At 44.5% G+C, this 24,115-nt stretch overlaps 1 protein-coding gene across 2 annotated transcripts in view; it reads right to left on the bottom strand.

The window, feature by feature from the left end:
- Window positions 1–24,115, bottom strand: part of LOC129858541 (spectrin beta chain, non-erythrocytic 1-like) — a 123,134-nt gene that overhangs the window by 17,340 nt on the left and 81,679 nt on the right. For both annotated transcript variants that reach the window (XM_055927863.1, XM_055927853.1), the window contains 15 exons: window positions 19,660–19,751; window positions 12,952–13,148; window positions 11,957–12,069; window positions 11,575–11,762; window positions 10,930–11,047; window positions 10,352–10,510; window positions 9,714–10,016; window positions 9,394–9,547; window positions 8,267–9,137; window positions 7,267–7,404; window positions 6,397–7,153; window positions 3,654–3,856; window positions 3,255–3,345; window positions 2,830–2,976; window positions 2,078–2,341 (listed from right to left, as the gene is read on the bottom strand). In XM_055927863.1, coding sequence (XP_055783838.1) covers window positions 2,078–2,341; window positions 2,830–2,976; window positions 3,255–3,345; window positions 3,654–3,856; window positions 6,397–7,153; window positions 7,267–7,404; window positions 8,267–9,137; window positions 9,394–9,547; window positions 9,714–10,016; window positions 10,352–10,510; window positions 10,930–11,047; window positions 11,575–11,762; window positions 11,957–12,069; window positions 12,952–13,148; window positions 19,660–19,751 — 3,795 coding nt within the window. The remainder of the gene's footprint in view (window positions 1–2,077; window positions 2,342–2,829; window positions 2,977–3,254; window positions 3,346–3,653; window positions 3,857–6,396; window positions 7,154–7,266; window positions 7,405–8,266; window positions 9,138–9,393; window positions 9,548–9,713; window positions 10,017–10,351; window positions 10,511–10,929; window positions 11,048–11,574; window positions 11,763–11,956; window positions 12,070–12,951; window positions 13,149–19,659; window positions 19,752–24,115) is intronic.

Consider the following 24,115-nt stretch of genomic DNA (forward strand, 5'->3'; position numbering starts at 1 on the left):
GTTACTGACAAGAAGCACACGGCTGAGCTCTTTAAAATCACCACTTCATTTAATCAGGATTCCTATTTGACTCAGCCATGCCTCCTTGCCCGTCCAGCATTTCCTCATCTCCCACCCCTTCTAATGCGACTATCCCTGATGCTTCTTCCTCTTTTTCCCTTCCCCGCTACAAAGTTTCTCCCTGCAGGCAGTCACTGAGTCCCAGGTCCTAAAGGAGCTCCTTAAACTTGACCCCAAAAAAACATCTGGGCCAGATGGTTTAGACCCTTTCTTATTTAAGGTTGCTGCTCTTATCATTGTAAAGCCTGTCTCTCCTTTCTGGGGAGGTTCCCATTGCTTGGAAGGCAGCCACAGTTCATCCTTTATTTAAAGGGGGAGATCAAGCGATCCTAACAGTTATAGGCCTATTTCTATTTTGCCCTGTTTATCAAAAGTGTTGGAAAAACTTGTCACTAATCAACTGACTGGCTTTCTTGATGTCTATTGTATTCTCTCGGGTATGCAATCTGGTTTCCGCTCAAGTTATGCAACCTTAAAGGTCCTCAATGATGTCACCATTGCCCTTGATTCTAAGCAATATTGTGCTGCTATTTTTATTGACTTGGCCAAAGCTTCTGATACGGTAGACCATTCCATTCTTGTGGGCTGGCTAAGGAGTATTGGTGTCTCTGAGTGGTCTTTGGCCTGGTTTGCTAACTACCTCTCTCAAAGAGTACAGTGTATAAAGTCAGAAAATCTGCTGTCTCAGCCACTGCCTGTCACCAAGGGAGTACCCCAGGGCTCAAATCTAGGCCCCACGCTCTTCTCAATTTACATCAACAACATAGTTCAGGCAGTAGGAAGCTCTCTCATCCATTTATATGCAGATGATAGTCTTATACTCAGCTGGCCCCTCCCCAGATTTTGTGTTAAATGCTCTACAACAAAGCTTTCTTAGAGTCCAACAAGCTTTCTCTACCCTTAACCTTGTTCTGAACACCTCCAAAACAAAGGTTATGTGGTTTGGTAAGAAGAATGCCCCTCTTCCCACAGTTGTTATTACTACCTCTGAGGGTTTAGAGCTTGAAGTAGTCACCTCATACAAGTACTTGGGAGTATAGCTAGATGGTGCACTGTCCTTCTCTCAGCACATATCAAAGCTGCAGGCTAAAGTTAAATCTGGACTTGGTTTCCTCTATCGTAATCGCTCCTCTTTCACCCCAGCTGCCAAACTAACCCTGATTCAGATGACTATCCAACCCATGCTAGATTACGGAGACATAATTTATAGATCGGCAGGTAAGGGTGCTCTCGAGTGGCTAGATGTTCTTTACCATTCGGCCATCAGATCTGCCACCAATGTTCCTTATAGGACACATCACTGAACTCTATACTCCCATGTAAACTGGTCATATCTGTATACCCGTCTCAAGACCCACTGGTTGATGCTTATTTATAAAAACCCTCTTAGGCCTCACACCCCCCTATCTGAGATATCTACTGCATACCTCATTCTCCACATACAACAGCTGTTCTGCCAGTCACATTCTGTTAAAGGTCCCCAAAGCACACACATCCCTGGGTCGCTCCTCTTTTCAGTTCGCTGCAGCTAGCGACTGGAACGAGCTGCAAAAAACACTCAAACTGGACAGTTGTATCTCAATCTCTTCATTCAAAGACTCAATCATGGACACTCTTACTGACAGTTGTGGCTGCTTTGCATGATGTATTGTTGTCTCTACCTGTTTGACCTTTGTGCTGTTGACTTTGTCCAATAATGTTTGTACCATGTTTTTGTGCTGCTACCATGTTGTTTTGCTACCATGTAGTTATCATGTTGTGTTGCTCCCATGCTGTGTTGTCATGTTCTCCTGTCTTGTTATGCTGTTGTCTTAGGTCTCTCTTTATGTAGTGTTGTGTCTCTCTTGTTGTGATGTATGTTTTGTCCTATATTGATATTGTATTTTTTTAATCCCAGACCCCCATCCCCGCAGGAGGCCTTTTGCATTTTGGTAGGCCGTCATTGTAAAAATAATAATTTGTTCTTAACTGGCTTGCCTAGTTAAATAAATGTTACAAAAAAATAAAAGTACAATACCTGTTGTTTCTTGAGCAGGATGTTGACGCTGGTCAGATCTTTGCCGTAGTCGTCTGATTGGATTTGTCCATCCACTCCCACCAGCCACTTGTCCAGGTCGGCACAGCTCTGGGTGAACAGCTCGGCCTTGTTGGCGTCAAACAGACACTTGGCCTTAGTCTGGGTGGTGGACTCAAGGTCATCCCACATCTTATGGAGTGCTGCCAGCTTTTCCTTCACCATGGCCTCGGTCTCCGGCTTCTCAGCTATCAGCTGCATCCCGTCCTGGGATTGGGTGGGAGAAAACCATGTTAGGACATTATGGAGATAAATAGATCTACACTAATATCATTCAGAAAGGAATACACTGGAAATTCTTTCAATCTGACCTGAGCAATGTGACTCTGCCCACAATCACTCATGTATACAAGCATCAATACTGGACTTTCAAACTACTAGTTCTAGTCTGCAGAGCTATTGCGCTGAATCTGCTGAAAGCTTGTTTTGAAATTAATTCCACTGAACACGAATATAATAATAGCCAACGTGGTTGTTATGACTTAATCTCTCTGTATTTAGGACTAAAATATCCACAGGAGAGGGCTGTGCTCATCAGACTGGAGTGTTTTGGGGGGCATAAGCATCTTTACACAGGGGAAAAACACACCCACACACAGAGCTTAAGGGCACAGCGCACTCACGAAACATAAACAGGGAGAAGGCATGCAACGAAATTGTCAAAAAGATCAGACACCCATCATTTAGTCACTGACCTTCTCGATCTTGTCCAGCCACTCCTTGTTGGACTGCAGCTCGGCCATGAAGGCCTGGTGTTTGAGCCATTTGCTGTGGAGGTTCCTGGCTTCGTCGTACGACATGTCCTGAGCCGTGAGCATCTTCTCATTGATCCACAGGGACAGCTGCACACACCAGAGAGCCAATCAGTGAGACAGATGGACATACACAGACTCATCCACAGCTTGGCACCATCCACAATTACTATAAATTCCACCTACAGTGCTGTACTCTATAGAGCTGGTGGGAGGAATCAGTGGGTGTTCGGGTTTCCTTGTGTGTGAATGAAGTGCGGGGGCAGCCCTAGCTGGCAGATATGGGTGTTGTGCAGTGGGGGGCTGGGGGGAGTAAGTGAGCGGTGTGTTGTAAGGGTTTGGTAGGGAGGGGGCAGGTGGCAGCTCACCTCTTGGCAGTCCTGAAGGAACTTCTGTAGGTCTCTGTTATCCTTCAGCTTACAGAGAAGCTCACTGGCCGCCAAGCGGTTCTTCTTATGTCTACACAAACAGAAGAACAGGGGTTAACACGTGATGGATTTAGCACAGAGAGGTAACGGCTCAGAAACATATTTTTTGTGTATTGGTAATATTAACACCTAGACAAGTACTATACATACAATTTATTATATGCATGTAAATCTTCATTTTATGCATGTAATTCAGTTTAATCTAAGCACATAATATCGCTGCCATAATTATCACTGGAGTAAAACACATTCACAAGATGGCTACCACAAAATCAGCCCCTGTTCTCCAAATACAGAATAAATCTAAATGTATAGCGCTTTTTACAAAGCATTCAATACCTCTCATCGATAGAGTCCACTTTCTCCTGGATGCGGTCAGCGTTGATGTTTTTGTCACTGACCAGCCTGCGTCCGGTGTCCACCACAGCATTGATCTTCTCCTCGTTGGCGTCCATGGTGGTCATGAAGTCCTCCTGCTTCTTAATGGCTCCCTCTGCCCCCTCCAGAGTCGTGGGCATCTCAGTATGGGCCAGCACGTACTCCTGAGAGAGAGAGAGAGAGAGAGAGAGGAGGGCGAGAGGGAGGGAGAGAAGGAGAGGGTAGTAGAGGTGTTAGTGAGTGTGCCATTCGACACTTGATCAAGAACAAGCAGGTGACTCTCGTATACTGTAGCCTACTTGTAGCATAGTAACAGCTGACATGGTGTTTCTCTCAGAAATCCTTCCAGAGGACTGAGCCCACAGAGGGTGTGTGCGTCTGATTGGCTCTGATGTGAGCGGCATTGCTGAACAGGGCGGTGATGTCCAGTCAGACAATGATCTGACTAATAGAGCCGTCCGCCTCTGTTAGCATCACACTAATAATGAGAGCGGGGTTCAGTCCCTCGGCTAAACCACACAGGAACGCACGCACACCCTGACACATGCGAACAAACACCCACTTTCTTTAACAATTTGCATGAGAAGGAGGACATTATTTCACCAAAGTTTAGTAAAATCCAACAGTGTAATGCATGTGACGCAATCACTAGTCGCAGTATAAATCAAATGCTATTGGTCACATACACATATTCAGCAAATGTTATTGCGGGTGTAGCGAAATGCTTGTGTTCCTAGCTCCAACAGTGTAGTGGTATCTAACAACTCACAACAATACACAAAGTAAAAGAATGGAATAAAGAAATAAGTAAATATTAGGACACGCAATGTCGGAGTGGCATTGACTAAAATACAGTATATACATATGTGAGATGAGTAAAGCAATATGTAAACATTATTAAAGTTACCAGTGATTCCATGTCTATGTATATAGGGCAGCAGCCTCTAAGGTTCAGGGTTGAGTAGTCGGGTGGTAGCCGGCTAGTGATGGCTATTTAACAGTCTGATGGCCTTGAGATAGAAGCTGTTTTTCCGTCTCTCGTCCCAGCTTTGACGCACATGTACTGACCTCGCCATCTGGATGATAGAGGGGTGAACAGGCAGTGGCTCGGGTGGTTGATGGCCTTGATGACCTTTTTGGCCTTCCTGTGACATCGGGTGCTGTAGGTGTCCTGGAGGGCAGGCAGGCAGTGTGCCCACGGTGATGCGTTAGGCAGACCCTACCACCCTCTTGAGAGCCCTGCGGTAGCGTGCGGTGCAGTTGCCGTACCAGGCGGTGGGTGATACAGCCCGACAGGATTCTCTCAATTGTACATCTGTAAAAGTTTTTGAGGGTCTTAGGGGCCAAGCTTCACCACACTGTCTGTGTGGGTGGACCATTTCAGATCGTCAGTGATGTGTACGCTGAGGATCTTGAAGCTTTCTACCTTCTCTACTGCGGTCCCGTTAATGTGGATAGGGGCGTTTTGTTGACGTTGACGGAGAGGTTCATTTCCTGGTACCACTCCGCCAGGGCTCTCACCTCCTCCCTGTAGGCTGTCTCGTCTTTGTTGGTAATCAGGCCTACTAATGTTGTGTCGTCTGCAAACTTGATGATTGAGTTGGAGGCGTGCGTTGCCAGGGAGTGGCTAAACAGGGACTACAGGATGGGGCTGATTCTGCACCCTTATGGGGCCCCTGTGTTGAGGATGGAGTTTCCTACCTTCACCACCTTTAGGCAGCCCATCAGGAAGTCCAGGACCCAGTTGCACAGGGCGGGGTTCAGACTCAGGGCCCCGATCTTAATGATAAGCTTGGAGGGTACTACGGTGTTGAAGGCTGAGCTATAGTCAATGAACAGCATTCTGACATAGGTATTCCTCCTGCCCAGATGGGATAGGGCAGTTTTCAGTGCATTGGTGATTGCATCATCTGTGGATCTATTGGGGCGGGAAGCAAATTGAAGTGGGTCTAGGGTGTCAGGTAAGGTGGAGGTGATATGATCCTTGACTAGCCTCTCAAAGCACTTCATGATGATAGAAGTGAGTGCTACGGGGCGACAGTCATTTAGTTCAGTTACCTTTGCTTTCTTGCGTACAGGAACAATGGTAGACATCGTGAACAAGTGGGGACAGCAGACTGGGATAGGGAGAGATTGAATATGTCTGTAAACCCTCTAGCCAGCTGCTCTGCGCATGCTCTGAGGACCCGGCTACGGATGCCGTCTGGGCCGGCAGCTTTGCGAGGGTTAAACCGCTTAAATATCTTACTCACGCCGACCACATAGAACGAGAGCCCACAGTCCTTGGGAGCGGGCCGCATCGGTGGCACTGTGTTATCCTCAAAACGGGCGAAGACGGTGTTTAGCTTGTCCGGAAGCAAGACGCCGGTGTCAGCGACGTGGCTGGTTTTCCCTTTGTAGTCCGTGATTGTCTGTAGATCCTGCCATATAAGTCTCGTATCTGAGCCGTTGAATTGCAACTTCACTTTGTCTTTATACTGACATTTTGTCTGTTTGATTGCCTTACGGAGTGAATAACTACACTGTTTGTATTCAACCATATTCCCAGTCACCTTGCCAGGGTTAAATGTGGTGGTGCGTGCTTTCAGAAGTCGCCTTGGACACTGTGCCACCCAGTCTATCCGACATATTATTTTGCTTAGTTCTCACTAACATGTGTGTGAGCCAAATGGAGTCTGTACTGTGTAATGTAATGTGATGTTACCTGGTTGTTGAGGAAGGCTTCAGCCTGCTTGGTATCCCTGAGGAACAGCTGGTGGGCATGGGACTGGGACAGCAGGTTCTGACGGTTCTCCCACATCTTGTGCAGCTCGTTCCAGCCTGTGTCCAGGGCCTGCAGCCTCTGCCTTAGGAACATGTACTGGGCGTCCGTCTGGCCCTGGGTCACCATTTCCCCCATGTCCCTCATCTTCTGGTAGTCCACTTCATAGTTTCGGATCTCGTTCTTGATGCCCTCGTGCTGCGCCAGCAGCTTTTCGGCATCCGTCAGTGTGTTGGGCATGTCTTCTGAAGCAATGGCCGTCTGTGTCTTGGACAGCCATGACTGGAAGTCATCCAGCTCCCGGAGGAACTGCTGCAGCTTGCTTGCCTCACCCAGGGACTCCTCACGGTTCTTCAGGGTGCCCTTCATCTCGTCCCACACTCCTGTGATCTCCCCCAGACGACCCATGATGCCCTGGGCCTGGTCAGGGTGCTCGGCTGCAAGGCGCTCCCCCTCCTTCCCCAGTTCTCCTAGCTTGTCCTCGATGGCAGTCAGGTCACGCTCCATGCCGGTGAGTTTGCGCTGCAGGGCCATGACCCCGGCCAGGTCATTGCCCAGCTCCTGGGTGGACTCGATCACCTTGGTCTTCTCGCGGATCCACGACTTGGTCTCGTTACACTCCAGGTGGTAGTTCTGTACACCCAGAGCTGAGTTGAGGGAGTCTTTCTTCAGGTCAACTAGGTCACGGAACTGGCTCCATCTAGAGAGATGTAGAAACACACAGACAGTCAGGGAACAGTACTTTCCCACTAGAGGTTATTAACTGAGGTTAACTGTAGTTGTTGTTGAGGTTGATGTAGGGTGTTACTATACCTGGTGTTGAGTTTGTCCTGTTGGGCTTTGATCTCCTTTTCACTGGGGTGACCACTGTGGATGAGTTGCCTAGCAATCTGGTTCACCACAGCAACGCGGGAGGCTTGGTTGTTCATCTCTGGCTCCAGACTTTCAAACCTGCGAGGGAAGAGGGGGTAGAAAAGGGGAAGGGAGAAGAGGGGGAAGAATAGAGGGAGGGGGAGGGGGAGGATGATGGTGTAGAGAGGGGGAGTTAGAGAGGGAGAGGTAGAGGAGTAAAGGTAGAAACGGTAGAGGTGGTAGAGGGAATGAGTGTACTGTACATAAACATATGGAAACAATGTAATCTTAATGTAAATCTCGTTAACATGCTTTGTTTCCAGCTGAACTATAATGTCATGTTCCAGTTGCCAGTATATCACACAGAAGCAAAGCCAATGAAACAGGAGTCTGGGAATGATTCCATGCGGCGCATTGTGAGTAAACAGTGTGGAGGGGGAGAGATCATTTCAGAGCAAAGACACACGTTAGAGTAAACAAGCCATTGAACCGCTGTCCAAAACACTTAGCAAACTGAGGACAAGCGCCTGTTTCTTCTCAGTGTGGGAAGACTTTAGAATGATTGGCTTTAAAACATTGTGGGCTCTGTTGTTAAGTGGAAAGTGAATTATAGGAGTCTAGTTCCCACACATTACACTAGCGGCCCACCCGTGCTTGTATAAAAAGTGTTCGTGTCACACATCCCTTTCACTGTGCTACATTCCAATGGCCAATCAAACCGCCGGGAGAACATTCATTTCATTCTAGCTGTGACAAACATACAATGTTACTGCAAACATGATGGGAAATATTCTTACAACTCCTTTCCTTTTCAAAGTGGTTTCACTGAGGGAGTTATATGTCTACACAGTCTGCCTCAAGAGAATGGGTTGTCCTGAAATGATAACAGCAAATCTCCAAATATATCAACTGACATAATGCATCTGGACTGAATAAGCATGGTTAGGCTGAGTGTCTTTACCTGTGCTGAACCACTTCCAGATCCTCCAGTTTCTCTGGTATCTCCATACTGTTGAGCCACTGCTCCTTCTCATCGATCCACACCTCACAGGCGTCCGCCTCGCTGAACATCTTGTAGAGGGCCAGGGCATCCTGTAGGGCCTGCTTCCTCAGCCGGGTCAGCTCAGCCACCTCCTTATAGCGCTCCTCGATACCTGACAGGCGCCTCTGCACCTCCTCTGAGCCAGTCTGTTCCCCGGGCAGGGTTTTGGACTGCTCGTGCAGGGCGTCGATGACAGGTCGGTAGCCGGCGATCTCCTCGGCCACATCCTTGTGCTTCTTGACCAGGGCCTGGGTGGAGAACTCGTCGTGGCCCACGTCGGCACTGGACACAATGCGGAGAACATCCAGCATCCAGGCATCGATGTCGTCGGCGTCAGCTTGGAACTGGTGCAGGTTGCAGGCCTCCTCCAGCCGGGCCTTCCTAACGGCAGATAGCCTCTCCAAGGCCGCCCACTGCTCCTGGATGTCTTGGATGCGCTCACGGATCTTGTCGGCTCCGAAGTGGTCGGCGGCCACCAGCTCCTCTCCCTGTTTGATGGTCTGTTGCAGGTGGCCGGCGCGGCCAATCATCTCATCCTCGAAGGCGCGGTGCTGGCTCAGCAGACGCACGGTCCCCGTCAGATCCTTACCGCAGTCCTCCGAGGACAGGATCTGCTCTTTCTCACGGATCCAGCCCTCCTCCTCGGCCATCTCCCAGAAGAACTTCCAGAGGCGGCGGGACTCCTCCAGGCGGGCGCAGCGCTCGGCGGCCAGCTGGCTCAGCTCTGCGTAACAGAACTCCATGTGGGCCACACGGTCCCGGATCACCTGGGGGTCACAGGGCTTGTAGCCTAAAGAGGGGACAGGAACACATCACAATTAGCGGACTTGTATCATTTAAACTGAGAATACAGGCTTTAACTGACAAAGATCAAGGACTTATTTTGCTGACAGGTGGCAGCATTGGCTTGGATTTTACAACAGGCTATACCATTTCAGGATACAATTAATCTCACATCTCTTTTATAGCCTACAGGTATCACCCACAGAGAGAGCATAATCACCTACCACCCAAACCCGACTGTAATCCCAGAACATGTTACTTACCCTCTGCATCAATGGCGAACTTCTGAGCGTTGTTGTTGACGGCTTTGACGCGGTCGGCCTGGATGGCAATATCAGCCTCCACCAGAGTGTGCTTCTGCAGCAGGTCCTCCACTCCCAGCAGGTGTTTCCCATAGTCCTGAGACAGCAGCAGCATCTGAAGATACAGGACACAATAGTGGGTAATGTAACTAAGAAATAGGCAATAGCTCTTACATCACAAATATGTGACTGAGTAAGCTACTGTATCAAGACAATTCTTACCCCACCATCCAAACAAAGTCCCCAAGCTATCCCTCCATCATCAACATCATCTTCCTCACCTTCATCTCATCCATCCAGTCCATGATATAAAGCATCTCCTGGAAGACCCTCTGCAGGCCCAGGTTCATCTCCAGCCGGATGCGCCGGGCCTTCAGCAGCTCCAACAGGTACTCCCACAGACGCAGCACGTTGTCCTTCCTCGCTGTCACGCGCTTGATGTCATGGTAGTTCTCTGCCTCCAGCTCCTTGGCCACGGAGAGCACTGCCTGCACACGCTCCTCATAGGCGCCGATGTCCGTCTCGATGGCCTCGTGCTTCTTGGTGGCGGCCTCCACCGCCTGCAGATCGAAGCCAAAGTTGTCCTGAGGGAGGGCGGAAGAGGGCAAGAGAAAGAAGGAGTGAGGAGAGTTACAGGTTTGTATCTAACTGCTAAGCAGTGTCATAATCTCCATCCAGTAGTTTATGTTTTTAGAACTAGCAGGGATATTAAATGGGTCAAGATCATGAGGATGAATCAGGGGAGTAAATGACTTCATTGTACATTACTCTGTATGACCACAAGGCTATGCTATGAACTAATAGAGTTAATGTAGACAATACAGTAGGAGTGGCATCATTGTTAGTGTGTACCAATAGTGTGTGTGTATCAATGAGCGTGCGGCATTAGTATTTTCATGAGTGTATGTGTGTGTGTTACCTGTGAGACGAGCCGTTGGTTCTCACTCAGCCAGGTCTCTCTCATGGCGGCTTTGCGGTCAAAGCGGCGGGCCAGCTGCTCCAGTTTCTCCTGACGAATCAGCTCCGTCCTTAGCGCCAGCTCCCTCTCATGCTCTGACTTCTCCAGCCTCTCCCAGGCCTGACACACAAGCACACACACATACGATCGAGTAACGGTCACACAGGTGCGCCGTACAGAACTCTATGGACCTAATACATCTACTGTACTAAACCTGTTTTAACTTGTCTTATGGTCTTACCACACCGTCAAACAACTAAACCCACCTAGCAACTGCACCAACTAAATCCACCTAGCAACTAAATCCACCAAGCACAAAGCAAAGTAATCTTCCTGTCATCAACTATACCAAACTTACAGAAACCATGTCTATCTATTAAATCTATTTTAACCCACTGTCGATCAGCTTACCGCCCTTAAACTGTCTATGAATCACCTTAATCCATTCTAATTGAGGACACCACATAATGGGTTTCTGAGTGTATGTTTCGAGATAAGATAAGAGATAAGCCTGTTCTTTAAAGAGCAATAGGTCTCACCTTGTTGATGTCTGAGATGAGTTTTCCATCCCGCGGGATGTAGACCTTCTGATTGTTGGCCCTCATCTTGCTCTGGATGGTGAAGAGGAGAACCTCCAGGTTGCCTTTCTCAGTGAACCTGACAGAAACACAAACTATTTTAATGTTGAGCGTAAACCTTACAGAGGAGAGACTGAGTGGAATTTGGCTAATCTCCCTAATGGTGGCTTTTTGACTTTTGCGTTGAGCCATCCAGCTCCATCTGTCAACATAAAGATCAGCATTATTTTTTCTGCCCGTAGTCCACAGAGGGAGAGGTATTTTGTCAGCAGTAGGGGTGACATTGTTGCCTCTGTGGAAATGGTGTCAGAGTCCATTTCAACAGGCTGAAACATCTGTCTAAGCAAGCTTTACTTTTAGCCACTTCTCAGAATTAAAAAATGTAATTCTGAAAAAAAGCTCTGAATCTGATACAACTGTTTATCAGTAATAGGGTACATATCTAGAATCCCTGACAGTTTCAGTTTAGTCCTTGGTGAGTCAATTCTGGGAATTTATACTGTAATGTTACAGAAAATTACAAGCTGCTGTGTGGAAAATAGGTGGAGGATATGGTGTAAGACTTTTTAATTCCGCCATGTAAGTGTGTGTCTGTGTGAGACTCACTTGGGCGGCTTCTCGACGGTACGGTAGGTGTTGAAGGCCTGGAGCTGTTGCTGCACCCCCACTAGGGAGTTGGCAAACCTGCGGTTGTTGAGGATGATGATGGTCTGTTCAATCCATTCCAGGAGGTCAGAGGCCAGACTCTCATATTTCTGAATCATGTTATCGGTCTCAATGGCATTGTCCAGCACCTGGGAGATGAAGGTGGTGAATCAGTATGACAGTACATACATTATATACTGATTACAGCTACATCGGGGAGAAAGTTAAAATATAAGGCCTTGTCATAAAGTAAATGGAATGATTGTGCTTGGAGAAGTACAGGACAAGATACTTTGTTCTCTTGTGATCCAGGTTGTGGAAGATGCGAACTCTGACCCCTCACCTTCCCAATCCGTTTGCCCTCCACCTTCAGGGCCTTCATCTTGGAGAAGTAGTGGTAGTAGGTCACAACATAGGTGATGATGGACTTCTCATCAGGGTGGTCCACGCTGATATCTGTAGAGGTAACAAACACACGCACATACACGCACACATACACACACACACACACACGCACACTAAGAGTCAGACATAAATGGCTTTGACTGCCCCATGTTTCCCTAATCTACAGACATCAACAGAGGGCTTGGCTTCCGCGCTGCTCTGCTGAGAAAAATTGAATTTGAGGGAAAATTGATTTAGCAGCTATGTTTAGACGGAGGCGGTCGGGGTAGAGGGGCTGCTATGCTAGGAAGCGTTCTCATGCCTGCGTCTCTTTGTTCCCCATACTGCAGACCTCTGAGAAACAAACTGAGATCTCAGAACCACCGCTTAATAAATATTTAACACAACCATTACTCTGCCACGCTTCAGAAGAAAGAGCTCCAGCGGTGAACATTGCCTTTCTGTTTGTACCCGTCACCCTCCTATAATGGGTCTATCATCCACCCGTTGAACTACATTAAAGACGCGACCCAGACGTAGCGGCCTGTCAAACTACACATGATGTGGTTTCTGTAAGTGTTGTACAGTAGTAACAGTTGTCAAGTTTCCATGTATTCATACCGGGATAATATGGCATTTTTTAAGGGCATAACTGGGTGTGAGGTGAAAATGTCTGGGTATAAATATACTGTCATAATGGCATATAACACTGGCAGATGCAGGGCTAGAGTACAGTATGCTTCAGCAGTGTAAGCACCTCCTCCACCCTCCTACTGTTCTGTACACTGTATGTGTTGTTTTCACCAGACTATGGAATTCCATGACTATGTAAAACAGTACAGAGTCATGCGCCGATGAGTATATTCAGAGTGTGTACTGCAAATGAAGTATGTGTGTGTTCATGTTTCCATGCGTGTGCGCTTGTGTGTTTGCATGCGTGTACTCTGTACTTACCCTCTACGTCCAGTAGCTTGTGGAGGCCCAGGTGTTGCTCTGCCAGGTTGAAGGCATTCTGCAGGTTGTGGTGGGCATTTGACTTTTTCAGCTTGTCAAAGTCTATCAGGTCAGGTCTGTGTTTGTGGAGGATGGCGTTGAAAGCCATGCCATCCCTCCAGCTGGTGCTGAAGTTGTGAATGTTTACGTTGGGATATCTGGAAAACAGACAGAACACATAGGTTAGGGAAATAGAGCTCACCAGCTTGAAGTCCTACAAAACCTAAATGAGTTACCTCTGGTTCGTTCAGCCATTTCTATGGGGGAAAAGAATAGAGTTCTGGGATAAACGCCGAAAAATAAGGTCTGAGGTTAACACAGATTTAGGAGATCTTATACATTTTGTTCTATGAGATAATATCACCCAGTTAACATGACCTTATGAATTATGAGGACTTATGTGCTTTGTAATTTTTTTATTTATTACATAAATGCTTCAAAATTCACAAAATGTTACATTAGCCGATCTCATTGAAGAAAACATATACACTGAACAAAAACATAAACGCAACATGTAAAGTGTTTGTCCCATGCTTTAGGAGCTGAAATAAAAGATCCCAGAACTTGTCCACATTCACTAAAATATTATTTGTCTAAAATTTTTTGCACAAATTTGTTTAGATCCCTGTTAGTGAGCACTTCTCCTTTGCCAAGATAATCCATCCACCTGACAGGTGTGGCATATCATGAAGTGAATTAAACAGCATGATCATTACACAGGTGCACCTTGTGGTGGAGACAATAAAAGGCCACTCTAAAATGTGCAGTTTGTCAAAACACAATACCACAGATGTCTCAAGTCGAGGGAGCATGCAATTGGCATGCTGACTGCAGGAATGTCCACCAAAGCTGTTGCCAGAGAATTGAATGATTGTTTCTCTACAATAAGTCGCCTCCAACGTCATTTTAAAGAATTTTGCAGTATGTTCTACTGGCTTCACAACCGCAGACCACGTGTAACCACGCCAGCCCAGGACCTCCACATCCGGCTTCTTCACATGTGGGATCATCTGATAGGGTGCTGAGGAGTATTTCTGTCTGTAATAAAGCCCTTTTGTGGGGAAAAACTCATTCTGATTGGCTGGGCCTGGCTCCCCAGTGCGTGGGCCTATGCCCTCCCAGGCACACTTGTGGCTGCACCTCTGCCCAGACATGTGAAATCAATAGATTAGGGCCTAATTTATTAATGAATTTCCTTAAATGAACTGTAACTCAGTATAATCTTTGAAATTGTTGCATGTTGCATAAATATTTTTGTTCAGTATAAGATCTCCTAAGCCTGTGTTTATCACATACCTTACTTTCGCATTTATCGAAAAACTCTACGGAAACTCCAGCATTTGCCCATAGACTTTGGGCAACGAGCCATGATGGAGTTAGTGCCAACAAAAAGACGCCATTACTATTGGGCTCTGTGTTGCTTGTGTATGAGCCTACTGTTGACTCAACGACAAACTCACATTGTCCGTCAACATAAGTCTTTGATGGCAATTTGGAGAGACCTTTGTTGTTCTTCAAACATCTAATAATAATCTAATCAAATCTCCTGCATCCAACTCCCTCATCAATGAAACAGATGGCTTTTGAAAATGTGTTCCACCTACCGTATGTTCCAAATAAGTTCCAACTGACACCAAACACAATGCCTTTCTTTATTAAGAATCTGTTTATTAAAGTGATTTTACCCTGATGTGTCATATTCTATTTGAAGCTGGGCATTAGCAGTGTTAGTTTTGTTAATGAGGGAATTGACTTATTCAGCATGTAGCCTGGGGGCTGTTAGTGCTGCTGATGTTTTAAACAGCTTGATATTTAAGCCGTGATGTCTGATGTGACACCCTCGTGTGATTTCAGAGTCGTTCCATGTCATTTGAGCAAACCATGAAACCCACCATCTCAGATTGTTCTGAAATGGTTTCTATACTTAGAAACCGTTAAGACTGGCATTCCTGAAACATTATTTTGTTCTCTGAGAAATTAAGCTAATTTATTGCACCCAAATAGGCTATTTTAATTTATAGGATTCAGATAATATTCAATAGTTATAGTACCCAACATCCGATTTGAACCAAACTTCTTCCTACCAATGAGTAAGACATGTTGCCTGGCTGCCAGACTCCTTGCTCTTTTATACATTTTCCTGTTTTCGTGTGTCACAACATCCTTTGCCATTTTTGGTAGAAAACTAATAGATTTGACTCATGATGAAAATACATTGTGTGGTCATCCTAACAATTCAGGTCGTTGTCCGGTCCTCCATGAAAGCAAATCAGTTTGTCCTTCTTTCACGCTTAATCTGTGTCAAGGAAATGGCCCCTTTGCGTGTGGTTTATTCCCTTCAAAAAAGGTCTATATTAGTTACTATTGGACCATTCATGGTGAACAAGCAAACTACAAGGCTACATCAGTTCTAATGGTTCCAATATTATGGTCTCTAATGGTCTTCAATGGTAAAACCAGCGGTGTTGACTTGAGTCACGTGACAGATTTTGTGACTTGAGACATGACTTGGCTAAAAGAAAAAACACTTGCCACTTTACTTTGACTTCAGCATCTATGACTCATGACTTATCTTGGACTTGAACTGCTTAACCCGAGACTTGATTTGTCATCTTGTGCACTATGTAAGCATTTCTGTCCTTTATATATGAGTGCTGTAGGTTCTGTGTGTTCTGCTCTGTGTCTTAACCAATGAGATTCATGTAAATCACAGGTCTAGCAAAGCGTGTGCCGCTCCACTGATCTCCGGTATTTATTTAGCAAAGGTGATAACACATCACTCCCGACATACACAAGCAAGAACTCTTCACAGAAATGTTGCAGCTGCCCTACACCTAAACTGTATGCGAAGAAAACAAGTAGATTTCTCAGTCTGATCAACTAGGCTACTGATAACTACTGCAGCTGCATAGGCTACTGCCAATGCGCCCTGTAACGTCTTGCCCTCTAGCCAGGGTAAACAAAATTTTTATGTTATGTAGCCAATTTATAGCCCATTTATTTGTGTTAGGAGAAAATGCGATCAAATTTGGTTTAGGCTATTTTCAATCTAGGGCTGGCTGGCTAGGCTGACCTTAACAATCCAAAATTATTAACTGAAAGTAATCAAACACAATACTGATTATATAAACACTCTGAGTTACTTTTGAATTGCAGTTGCATAGGCCTATGTGATGCAAACCTGCATACAGAAAGCTCAGCCCTGTGAGTTCTATTGTCCAATTGCAGTGGTTGTGTCTGTGTAAAGGAAAGTGTCGTTTTAAAATAGAATTCATATTAACAAGTACAAGGCTGCTGCAGTTTGACAGGGTTTTCATCCCCCCTTGGGCCAGGAGTTTTTCCAGAATTTCTTTAAAACCATGTGACCTGTTTAGAACATATCTGTATACCTAGGCAGCAGGTAGTCTAGTAGTTAAGAGCTTTGGGCCATTAACTGAAAGGTCAATGGTTGAATTACCGAGCTGACTAGGTGAAAAAATCTGCAGATGTGCCCTTGAGCAAGGCACTTAACCTGAATTGCTCTGGATAAGAGCATCTGCTAAATGACTCAAATGTCAAATCTGGTCCCACTCCCATCATTGCCCTTATAAATACATTTTTACAACTACTAATTAATCACTGTCAGACCATATAGGGTCCTGATTTATACTTGGTTAGGTTTTCAGATTAGGAAAGGCTCCGGACACCAGGGAAAACAAATTTGCCCCACCACTCTGGGACCTGTGGTGCCACCTCTGGGGGGGGGGGGGGGTATTTTACAATTGATATTGAGTTGAGCTGTATTTAATGGTAAATGTCACTAACCACAATGCATATAGAGCAGTTTCCTGAAACCTTTATTTTAAAAAATAAGACTGCCATGCAATTATTTGATCAGAATCCCTAGTGATAGTCCCTAGCCCTTTTAGAAAGCGGCCACTTGTTGGACTATTCAAGGAGAGTTGGGTTGAAGCATTAGGTTGCTAAGAGGAGGACAAACTGAATTGCTTTCATGGATGACTGACTTCATGACCACACTATTTATTTTCCTATAGAGCCAAATTTAATGAGGCAAATCTATCTATTTAATAAACACAAGAGACCAGCAGAATGGATAAAACAGTGTGAAAGTAGCAAGAACAGCATCTAGTGGTCAAAACCTGGTACTTTCACAGTATTTTATGGTAAATAATGCAAGCGACAACAATTGCATATTTTTCTGAACGGGGGGGGGGGGGGGGGGGGGGGGTGGGGGCGTCACCAGAATCACAGGCAATATATTTCATAGTATGGGGAAAAGCAATTCTCCAAGCCACAGCTTCATACTACTTGTCAAACACTGATAATGTATATTGGTTGTTGGGGTGGGATTGGCATGGGGTGTGGCAGGTCCGTGGTTGGCTTTTGACCATTATTGGGGGGATTCCTCATGTCTTACTCATTGGTAGGAAGAAGTTTGGTCCAAATCGGATGTTGGTTACTATATTTATTGAATATTATCTGAATCCTATAAATTAAAAATGGCCAATAAATTAAAATGGCCAATTAGCTTAATTTCTCAGAGATCAAATTATATTTCAACAAAAGAATGTTTCACGAATGCTAATTGTATCTGTTACTAACTACAGAAACATTTTCAGAACAATCTCAGATGGTGGGTGTTGACATCCTCTTTCTTGTGTTTTTTTTAGGTGGACAACCCTTCATCTGTTCTGCTTTCCGCCCTGTGCTCCTCTACAGATTCTCTTTAGTTTCAATGAATGAAATTAATTCAAATTAATCAAATCAATTGTGCTAAACCCAGCATTGATCGTGAAATATCTTAGATGCTTTTCTTTCAAGGCCATGTGATGCCTGAGATGGCTGTGACTCACCCATAAATACTGGGACAGGCCAAATTGTTCTATATACACGACATGAGCAAAAGGTATGTGGACATCTCATTCCACAATCATGGGCATTAAATATGAAGTTGGTCTCCCTTTGATGTTATAACAGCCTCCACTCTTCTGGGAAGGCTTTCCACTAGATGTTGGAACATAGCTACGGGGACTTGCTTCCATTCAGCCACGAGCATTAGTGAGGTCGGGGACTAATGTTGGGCGATTAGGCCTGGCTCACAGTTGGCGTTCCAATTCATCCCAAAGGTGTTCGATGGGGTTGAGGTCAGGGCTCTGTGCAGGCCAGTCAAGTTCTTCCACACCGATCTCGACAAACCATTTATGTATGGAACTCGCTTTGTGCACGGGGGCATTGTCATGCTGAAACAGGAAAGGGCCTTCCCCAAACTGATGCCACAAAGTTGGAACACAGAATCGTCTAGAATGTCATTGTATGCTGTAGCGTTAAGATTTCCCTTCACTGGAAATAAGGGGCCTAGCCCGAACATTGAAAAACAGCCCCAGACCATTATTCCTCGTCCACCAAACTTTACAGTTGACACGATGCTCCTCGAAGAACAGTTTGTGTGCTGAAGTTGCTTCCAGAGGCAGTTTGGAACTCAGTAGTGGGTGTGGCAACCGAGGACAGATGATTTTAAAGGGCTTCAGCACTCAGTGGTCCCGTTCGGTGAGACTGCATGGCCTAGCACTTACATTGGACCAGGGCAGCTCTAGCAGGGTAGAAATACAATGAACTGACTTGTTGGAAAGGTGGCATCCTATGACGGTGACATGTTGAAAGTCACTGAGCTCTTCAGTAAGGTCATTCTACTGCCAATGTTTGTCAATGGAGGTTGCATAACTGTGTGCTCGATTTTATACACCTGCCCTCAACGGGTGTGGCTGAAAAAGCCGAATCCACTAATTTGAAGGGGTGTCCACATACTTTTGTATATATAGTGTATGTTTCTCACATATACCCTTGATGATGTTGATATTTTCTATCACAAACTGTAGACCATAATCTGTTGACCAGATGGATGTTCCAGAAAAACGGGTTATTGAGTTAGCCAGATCTGTCAAATCAGAATTTGAGCAAACTCAGAATTTACAGTTCCAGAAAGAGAGCTTGACATTTAGCCTGATCAGAAACCATGGCAATGAATGCTCTGAAGCAAACTTGTTACCTCCTAGGTTAACTTGATTTTAGCCTGTCCTGGTGGATAAAGACAGGGATTCTCCGCCAATCAGATCCTTGTCCAATACCATGACTGGTCCCTTTACGGAAAATCCAATTGACATAGGAGCCTGCATTGTTTGCTGTGCATTACAAATGGAACGAATTACTGGACCTCGAATAGATCCTTTAGATCATTCTGACGATCTTATTTTGGAATGGTAACCAATTATTATTATTTATTTTTTACAATCAATCATGTATCTGGTCAACTTAACCTGTAGCCTGTAACCCAACACAGTTTCCCATTGACCGCTATACAAATGCTGTGTATTGCCTTGTGATTTTTTGCAACTGGAAGAAATCCCAGACTCACTTTTCTGGTTAAGAGAAGCCGGATATGTTCAGGGAATCCTGAATTTGTTAAACCATCTTTCTGGAAAACCCCCAAGGATGTTTCTGAATCAAATCAAATGTATTTATATAGCCCTTCTTACATCAGCTGATATCTCAAAGTGCTGTACAGAAACTCAGCCTAAAACCCCAAACAGCAAGCAATGCAGGTGTAGAAGAAAACTTTGCGCTATAGTAGAATACAGTAAGCCTCAGGCTGGTGGTGGTGTAGACACTCACCCTGCGGTCTTCATCTGGCACCAGAGCAGCAGAGCATCTTTAGCCGACTTCTTCTCCTTGTTATCCTCCGTCTCCACTCTGATGTCCTGGATCTGTCAAGCACATATCAAAGAATACGGTCACAACGCCAGCCATCAGCAGGACCCAAAGACTGATACAACCACACCCCCCCCCCCCCCCCCCCCCCCCACCCACACACACACACAGGAATGCACCCACCTGCATTGAGTAACACAGACATAAACACCACTTAGCACTTTATTGATATACAAATGTAACCCTCTGGTTACTTTTTAATTTTTGAACAGGGACTGTATTATTTAATGTGTGCTGACATTGTTGCATGTTGGTCATATTTGTGAGACTGACCGGTTGCTAGGCAACAGTGTGAAAAGTGCGAGAGAAGACTCATGAAAACTACAAGCTATCAACATTTGCTAACTAGTTGTTTCAAGCAGTTTATAGTTGTGTAACTCACTCATCAGTGCAAATTAATGTAGTATACAGTTGAAGTCGGAAGTTTACATACACCTTAGCCAAATACATTTAAACTCAGTTTTTCACAATTCCTGACATTTAATCCTTGTAAAAATTCCCTGTCTTAGGTCAGTTAGGATCAACACTTTATTTTAAGAATGTGAAATGGCAAGAATAGTAGAGAGAAATATTTATTTCAGCTTTTATTTCTTTCATCACATTCCCATTGGGTCAGAAGTTTACATATTTGGTAGCATTGCCTTTAAAATGGTTTAACTTGTGTCTAACGTTTCGGGTAGCCTTCCACAAGCTTCCCACAATAAGTTGGGTGAATTTTGGCCCATTCCTTCTGACAGAGCTGGTGTAACTGAGTCAGGTTTGTAGGCCTCCTTGCTCGCACACACTTTTTCAGTTCTGCCCACAAATATTCTATAGGGTTGAGGTCAGGGCTTTGTGATGGCCACCCAATACCTTGACTTTGTTGTCCTTAAGCCATTTTGCCACAACTTTGGAAGTATGCTTGGGGTCATTGTCCATTTGGAAGACCCATTTGCGACCAAGCTTTAACTTCCTGACTGATGTCTTGAGATGTTGCTTCATTATATCCACAGAATTTTCCTTCCTCATTGAGCCATCTATTTTGTGAAGTGCACCAGTCCCTCCTACAGCTAAGCACCCCCACAACATGATGCTGCCACCCCTGTGCTTCACGGTTGGGATGGTGTTCTTTGGCTTGCAAACCTCACCCCTTTTCCTCCAAACATAAGGATGCCATTATGGCCAAACAGTTCTATTTTTGTTTCATCAGACCAGAGGACATTTCTCCTAAAAGTACGATCTTTGTCCCCATGTGCAGTTGCAAACTGTAGTCTGGCATTTTTAAGGCGGTTTTGGAGCAGTGGCTTCTTCCTTGCTGAGCGGCCTTTCAGGTTATGTCGACATAGAACTCGTTTTACTGTGGATATTGATACTTTTGTACCGGTTTCCTCCAGCATCTTCACAAGGTCCTTTGCTATTGTTCTGGGATTGATTTGCACTTTTCGCACAAAAGTACCTTCATCTCTAGGAGACAGAAAGTGTCTCCTTCCTGAGCGGTATGACGGCTGTGTGGTCCCATGGTGTTTATACTTGCGTACTATTGTTTGTTGAACGTGGTACCTTCAGGCATTTGGAAATTGCTCACATGGATGAACCAGACTTGTGGAGGTCTACAATTTCTTTTCTGACATCTTGGCTGATTTCTATTGATTTTCCTATGATCTCAAGCAAAGAGGCACTGAGTTTGAAGGTAGGCCTTGAAATACATCCACAGGTACACCTCCAATTGACTCAAGTGATGTCAATTAGCCTGTCAGAAGCTTCTAAAGCCATGACATAATTTTCTGGAATTTTCCAAGCTGTTTAAAGGCACAGTCAACTTAGCGTATGTAAACTTGTGACCCACTGGAATTGTGATACAGTGAATTATAAGTGAAATAACCTGTCTGTAAACAATTGTTGGAAACATTACTTGTGTCACGCACAAAGTAGATGTCCTAACCGACTTGCCAGAACTATAGTTTGTTCACAAGAAATTTGTGTAGTGGTTGAAAACGATTTTTAATGACCCTACCTAAGTGTATGTAAACTTCAACTGTATTTAATAAACATTTAGTTGAGCATCCCCGATCACAGTGAGGATAGCGAGGGATTTATGGCTTGTACTTGTGGAAAGCCTCTCGCTAAATAGTAGAAAGCAGATTATTCAGTTGACGTTCCTATCGGTCTTAGACTACGGCTACATCATCTATATGAACAACTGCCACTTCATTAAAGCCGTCAGATGCAGTTTATCATAGCGCACTGCTCTTTATTACGGGTGACCATTTTTGTACTCGTCACTGCATTCTCTACCAGAAAGTTGTTTGGCCCTCTTTGATGTCACGTAGGTTGATACATTGCTATGATTTCATTTGAAAAGCTATTTTACAAAAAGTCCCACTGTACCTAACATCATTACTAAACTTTAGACATACGAGTTCCCACACCCGGTCTCAGGGATGGCTAACTCTGTAAATTCCTTTGGTCTCTACTGAGTTAACTAAAAGGTGATTTACCCTTCTTGCACCTTATTTGTGGAACAATCTTAAAACCTATCTAACATTTGATATTCTGGTGCCTCTATTGTAATTCAGAAAGCTGATTGAGGACCTTATTACTGATGAATGTGTTTGTTTTTGATGACTGTGTTTCTCTTTCTGCTTGCATTTTGATGTGTATTTTCTGTCATTTGTCATTCAGGGCTCATCTGTAAGAGACGTTGGTCTCAGTAAGACTCCCTGACAAAATAAGGTTTTTATGGCTGCAGGGGCAGTATTGAGTAGCTTGGATGAAATTTGCACAGAGGTGCCCATATTAAACGGCCTGCTCCTTAGTCCCAGTTGCTAATATATGCATATTATTATTAGTATTGGATAGAAAACACTCTGAGGTTTCTAAAACTGTTTGAATTATGTCTGTGAGTATAACAGAACTCATATGGCAGGCAAAAACCTGAGAAGTTCCACTTCCTGTTTGAACTGTTTCTGAGGTGTCAGATTTTCAACCAAGCTCTCAATTGCAATTACAGTGAGATATAGATGAGTTTTCACTTCCTACGTCTTCCACTAGATGTCAACAGTCAACAGAACTTTGTCTGATGACTCTAATGTGAAGGGGGGCCGAAGGAGACAGGAATGAGTAATCACTTCCACGAGCTGATCACGCATTCACCATGCGCCTTCACATGAGTAGGACGTCCGTTCCATCGCTCTTCTGAAGTCAATCTAATTCTCCGGTTGGAACGTTATTCAAGATGTATGTTAACAACATTCTAAAGATTGATTCAGTACATCGTTTGACATGTTTCTACTGACTGTTACGGAACTTTTGGACATTTCGTCACGTTATAGTGGAGGCGCTTTCTGACTTTGGAATTGTTTACCGAAGGCGCGAACCAAAGCTAATTGGACATAAATAACGGACATTATCGAACAAATCAAGCATTTATTGTGGACTTGGGATTCCTAGGACTGCATTCTGATGAAGTTCATCAAAGGTAAGGAAACATTTCATGTATTTTCTGGTTTCTGTTGAGTCCAACATGGCGGCTAACTTGGCTATTGTTCTGAGCTCCGTCTCAGATTATTGCATGATTTGCTATTTCCGTAAAGTTTAAAAAAAAATCTGACACAGCGGTTGTATTAAGGAGAGGTATATCTATAATTCCATGTGTATAACTTGTATTATCATCTACATTTATGATGAGTATTTCTGTTGAAACGATGTGGCTATGCACTATCACTGGATGTTTTTGGAACTAGTGAATGTAACGCGCCAATGTAAACTCAGATTCTTTGTTATAAATATGAACTTTATCAAACAAAACATGCATGTATTGTGTAACATGAAGTCCTATGAGTGTCATCTGATGAAGATAATCAAAGGTTAGTGATTAATTTTCTCTATTTCTGCTTTTTCTGACTGCTATCTTTCGCTGGAAAAATGGCTGTGCTTATTGTGGTTTGATGGTGACCTAACATAATCGTTTGTAATGCTTTTGCTGAAAAGTATATTTGAAATCGGACACTTTGGTGGGATTAACAACAAGAATACCTTTAAAATGATATAGGACACATGTATGTTTGAGGAATTAGAATTATGAGATTTCTGTTTTTTGAATTTGGCGCCCTGCACTTTATCTGGCTGCTGTCATATCGATCCCGGTAGCGGGATGCAGCCAAAAGAAGTTAAATAAAATAAATTCAAAATATAAACTTTCTCTGACAGAGGATCAACTGTAATCAACAGGCTGCTCTTTCTGCCTCTCGACCGTATGCTAAAATGCTGACCACACTGCTCGCGTGTTTTTAGACATTTTCATATTGAAAATGAAATACCTCATTTACATAAGTATTCACACCACTGATATGTTAGAATCACATGTTGCAGCAAATACAGC

This window comes from Salvelinus fontinalis, chromosome 1, assembly GCF_029448725.1.
Source record: "Salvelinus fontinalis isolate EN_2023a chromosome 1, ASM2944872v1, whole genome shotgun sequence".
Lineage (NCBI taxonomy): Eukaryota > Metazoa > Chordata > Actinopteri > Salmoniformes > Salmonidae > Salvelinus > Salvelinus fontinalis.